This window comes from Myotis brandtii, unplaced genomic scaffold (assembly GCF_000412655.1).
Source record: "Myotis brandtii unplaced genomic scaffold, ASM41265v1 scaffold158, whole genome shotgun sequence".
In the NCBI taxonomy this organism is placed as follows: domain Eukaryota; kingdom Metazoa; phylum Chordata; class Mammalia; order Chiroptera; family Vespertilionidae; genus Myotis; species Myotis brandtii.
This window is the reverse complement of record NW_005355753.1, coordinates 1,410,678-1,415,090: the sequence shown is the minus strand read 5'-3', so window position 1 is coordinate 1,415,090 and position 4,413 is coordinate 1,410,678. Positions and strand designations below refer to the sequence as shown.

Below are 4,413 nucleotides of genomic sequence, written 5' to 3'. Positions count from 1 at the left end.
CCAGGGAAGGCTGGGGCGGGGGGTGTTACGTGAGAGAACGCTGCCCAGGGAACACAGGACCGGCACAGAAGTGCAGAAAGAGGGGGTGAGAGTTCAGAGCCAGCACAGCTGGGTTTGCATGCGTCTAAATGAGAAACAGCTGTTGAACCACCTGAGCCACTGGGAAGGTGGGGAAGGAGAAGGTGAAACACATTTGCCACGTGTCAGCGATGATGCTGTCCTTTGCACCCAGAGGAGCTCAGGCATTGTTGGTGGCCCCTGTGGGGAGGAGGGGGTTGGTCGGGGTGGAGCCCGATGCAGGCCGCTGAGCTGGGGCTGCCGCCAGGGGTCAGCCTCACCCGAGCTCCCGTGGTAGCAGCTGTTCGATTGCAGCCAAGGGCACATGCCCCGGTTGTGGGCTCGATCCCCAGTGGGGGGCGTGCGGGAGGCAGCCGATCAATGATTCTTTATCATCATTGATGTTTCTATCTCTCTCCCGCTCCCTTCCTCTCTGAAATCAACAAAAGAAATATATATATTTTTAAAAATTACAGATGAGGAAACGGAGTTCCAAGCAGGGTAGGCAGGAGGGTCATGCTTGTAAAGTCCAGGCTCCTTTGCACTTCACGGAGCCATGAACTTACGTGCCCTAACCCTCCTCCCGGTGCGGGGGGGGGGCACCCGCTCACCTCTGGGCCTGTCCCCTCCCCAGATCAAGTGGCCTGTGCCGATCCCGAGATCTGCCAGAAGGTCTGCGGCAACCCCTCGGGCTGCTCTGACATCGCGTACCCCAAACTCGTGCTGGAACTCCTGCCCACAGGTAATGCCCCCCCCCCCGCCCCCGGGAAGGAGGGCACTGGCTGGCTCTGCTCAGAGTGAGGGGCACGAGGGTGGTGGGAGGCAACAGGCTCGGGGCCGAGGGACTGAGCCCCAGAGCCAGGGCCCCGATGAAGCCCAGGCCCTGGCCCAGGAGGGGCCTCCCCGCCACCTCATGGCGCCCACCTGAGTGCTGCTTCCTCAGAGGTGAACCTCCTGGGGTCATGAGTGAGCAGGAGGAGCCCGAGGCCCACAGACCTCCCTTCTGCCCCCAGGGCTCCGAGGGCTCATGATTGCTGTGATGGTGGCCGCGCTCATGTCCTCCCTCACCTCCATCTTTAACAGTGCCAGCACCATCTTCACCATGGACCTCTGGAACCGCCTGCGGCCTCGGGCGTCGGAGAGGGAGCTCATGATTGTGGGCAGGTGAGCTCTTCTTGGGTGGGGCCGGGCCAGGGAGGAGCAAGCTGAGCCCACGCAGAGGCCAGTCCAGCCAGCAACTTACCCAGCCTCAGCCTCCGCTGATGGCGAAAATGAGGTGCATTAGGACCCCATTCATTCATTCAAGAGATGTTCACCCTGGCCGGTGGGTCAGTGGTTAGAGCGTCGGTCCACACATGGACTGAAGGGTCTCAGGTTTAATTCCTGGTCAAGGGCACATATCTGGGTGCAGGTTTGATCCCCACCCCAGTCAGGGCATGCTGGTTCTCTCTCTCTCTCTCTCTCTCTCTTTTTCTCTCTTTCCCTCCCTTCCTCCCACTCTCTATGGAAAAAAAATATGCTCATGTGAGGATTAACAAAAATAAGAGATGTTCAATGAGCACCTACTATGTGCCAGATGCCAGACATAAAGCAACAAAAAGAAACAGCTCGGCTCTGTATTCATGGAGCTAGTGAAGGCTAAATAGCCAGGCAATGCAACCCCAACAGTGCTATGACTGCGAGTCAGGAGACCTAGGGTTCAGAGGGGGGTCCCCAACCTGGACTGGGACCTGAGGGGTGAAAAGCAGTGAGCCAGGTAAAGGGAGGAGGGTGTCCTGGGTTTTTTTAGGGGTGGGGGGAGGGAAGGTTTCTCTACCAAGCCTCTGCAAGTCCTGCCATCTAACAGGGGAACAGAAGTGACAGGAATGAGTGGCATGTAAATTTTATGTAAAATACAGTGGGGCCTTGACTTGCGAGTGTCCCCACTAACGAGTTTTTTGAGATACCAGCTGTCTCTCCCCCGATTTTTTGCATTGAGTTGATAGAGTAATTTGAGTTAACGAGCTCCTTAACGAGCTCGGTCTAGGAACGAATTAAACTCGTAAGTCAAGGCCCCACTGTACATGTAAATAAGCACCCTGGGGCTCTGTGTGGGTAGGTGCATCCTGAGAGCTAGCTCAGCCTGGGGCTGGGGAAAGAGTTCCTGGGCATGACACCAAAAGCATGGCTGTAAAAGAAAAAATGGTGAATTCGCTAGCATTAGAAAATGCAAAGACAAGCCACAGGCCGGGATAAAATAGCTGCACACCATACACTAGCATTTATAAGGACTTGTGATGCAGAATAAACTCCCAGACAAGACTGTAACCTAGGAAACTACAGCGTGACACCACCACACACTACATGGAAAAGACAGGCCGGAGGCGGGGACACGGGACTCGTGTGTGCAGGCCACAGGCCACGGGTTCAGCCGTTCACAACAGTTTGGCAGTTTCTTAAACAGCTGAATGTACACATACATACACCCCAGCGACTGCTGTCCTAGAGATGGAAACAGAAGTCCGCACGGAGACCTGTCCACGGTGTCCTTACAACAGCCCGGTCGCAGAATCACCCATGTCCGTGCACGAGGGGAAGACACACAGGGTTTCTATGGGACACTCGTCACAACAGACAGGAATGAAATGGAGGCACGATGCACGGGTGACCTTCAAAGGCATGAAGGAAGCCCACTGCCCAGACGCAGGCTGTATGACCCGTTTCCGGGAAATGTCCGAAGGGGCAACCTGCAGACAGAGCGGGGAGGTGCTTGCTTAGGGTGGGATGTCTCTCTCTCTCTCTCTCTCTCTCTCTCTCTCTCTCTCTCTCTCCCTCTCTCCCTCCCTCTCTCTCTTCTACAAGCATGCCCTGTACATGGGCATGGGGGAGCTTTCTGCACGATGCATGTCCTAACCCTGATTGTGGTGACGGTTGCACCAGAAGCGACTGGATTGTAACTGCCTCCATGAAGCTATAAAAGCAGCGAGGAGTGTTCGGGGAACGGCACTGACGGGCGTCTCTCCGCCCGCCCCAGGGTGTTTGTGCTGCTGCTGGTGTTGGTCTCCATCCTCTGGATCCCCGTGATCCAGGCCAGCCAGGGCGGCCAGCTCTTCATCTACATCCAGTCCATCAGCTCCTACCTGCAGCCGCCTGTGGCTGTGGTCTTCATCATGGGGTGTTTCTGGAAGCGGAGCACTGAGAAGGTGGGTGGCCACCCCTCCGGGCAGGACCCCATGCTGCCCGAGGAGGGGAGACGGGGACGGGAGAGGGGACCCGAGGGTGTCTTGACGTGGGTGTCGCTGGGGAGGATGAGTTCTGTGGAGGAAGATACAGGGAGGGTGTTACCTGGCCTTCAACAACAGCCGGTTCTATTTTGATGGACTTTCTCACGAACAGGGAAGCTGATGACCTGTATGCGAAAGGCAGACAGGCAACCGTCACTAGAGGGACGGCTTGGAGGCGGCTCACTGAGGTTCCTGGAGGCCCGAGCCAGCCCCCAGCAGCCCCGGCGGCGCTCAGATGGCCTTGCTCCTATTTGCAGGGCGCCTTCGCGGGACTGATCGTGGGCCTCCTCCTGGGCTTGATCCGGCTGATCCTGGACTTCATCTACACGCAGCCGCAGTGCCACCAGCCGGATGAGCGCCCCGCTGTGGTCAAGGACGTGCACTACCTCTACTTGTCCACAATTCTGTCTGCGGTCACCCTCGTCACCATGTCCGCCGTGAGCTGGCTCACAGAGCCTCCCTCCACGGAGCGGGTACATCTGGGTTTGATGCTGGACCCACTGAGACCCTTGGCTGCACGTGACAGGAAAGGGACCGCACTGGGGCGTGAGGCGGCGTGGCTGCAGGCTCAGACGGCCGGTCAGAACCCGCCTTTCCCGCTGCCTCTCTTCTCGGGCCCGCGAGGGGCTGGCAGATTCTGGGGGTTTATCCTCTCTAAGGTCACTAAGCGAAAGCACAAACAACTGTGCAGCATTTCCAGCAAAGCTCCCAGTTCTCCTCGCTCACCTGCACACCCAGCGGTGGCGCAGAAATGGTTGAGCTGAGGGGCTGACCACGGGGTCCCACACCCCAGGGCAGGGCTTGTTAAGGTGGGGGAGTGTGTGCAGAAGGTCCTGGGGAGCTGAACTCGGAGGGATGTGGAGTGAGAGGGAGGCCGGGAGCGGACTCAGACCGGCAGGCTGAGCTGGGGCCGCAGGGCGCGGGGAGAGGGATGACCACCATCTCACGGCCACCTCTGCTTCCTAGGTCAGCCGCCTGACCTGGTTCACTCGCCACGACCCCGTGGTCCACAAGGCACAGGTGCCAGCAGCCACTCCGCCACCGACCACCCTCCCTGCGAAGGGGCCGGCGGAGGCCAGCAGCTCCCACCTGC

General features: G+C 58.4%; 1 protein-coding gene across 1 annotated transcript in view; it reads left to right on the top strand.

Annotated features, from left to right (window-relative positions):
* Positions 1-4,413, top strand: part of SLC5A11 (solute carrier family 5 (sodium/inositol cotransporter), member 11) — a 44,531-nt gene that overhangs the window by 36,975 nt on the left and 3,143 nt on the right. The window contains exons 11-15 of the mRNA XM_014536261.1: positions 692-799; positions 1,071-1,221; positions 3,071-3,239; positions 3,578-3,793; positions 4,287-4,411. Of these exons, the coding sequence (XP_014391747.1) occupies positions 692-799; positions 1,071-1,221; positions 3,071-3,239; positions 3,578-3,793; positions 4,287-4,411 (769 nt within the window). The remainder of the gene's footprint in view (positions 1-691; positions 800-1,070; positions 1,222-3,070; positions 3,240-3,577; positions 3,794-4,286; positions 4,412-4,413) is intronic.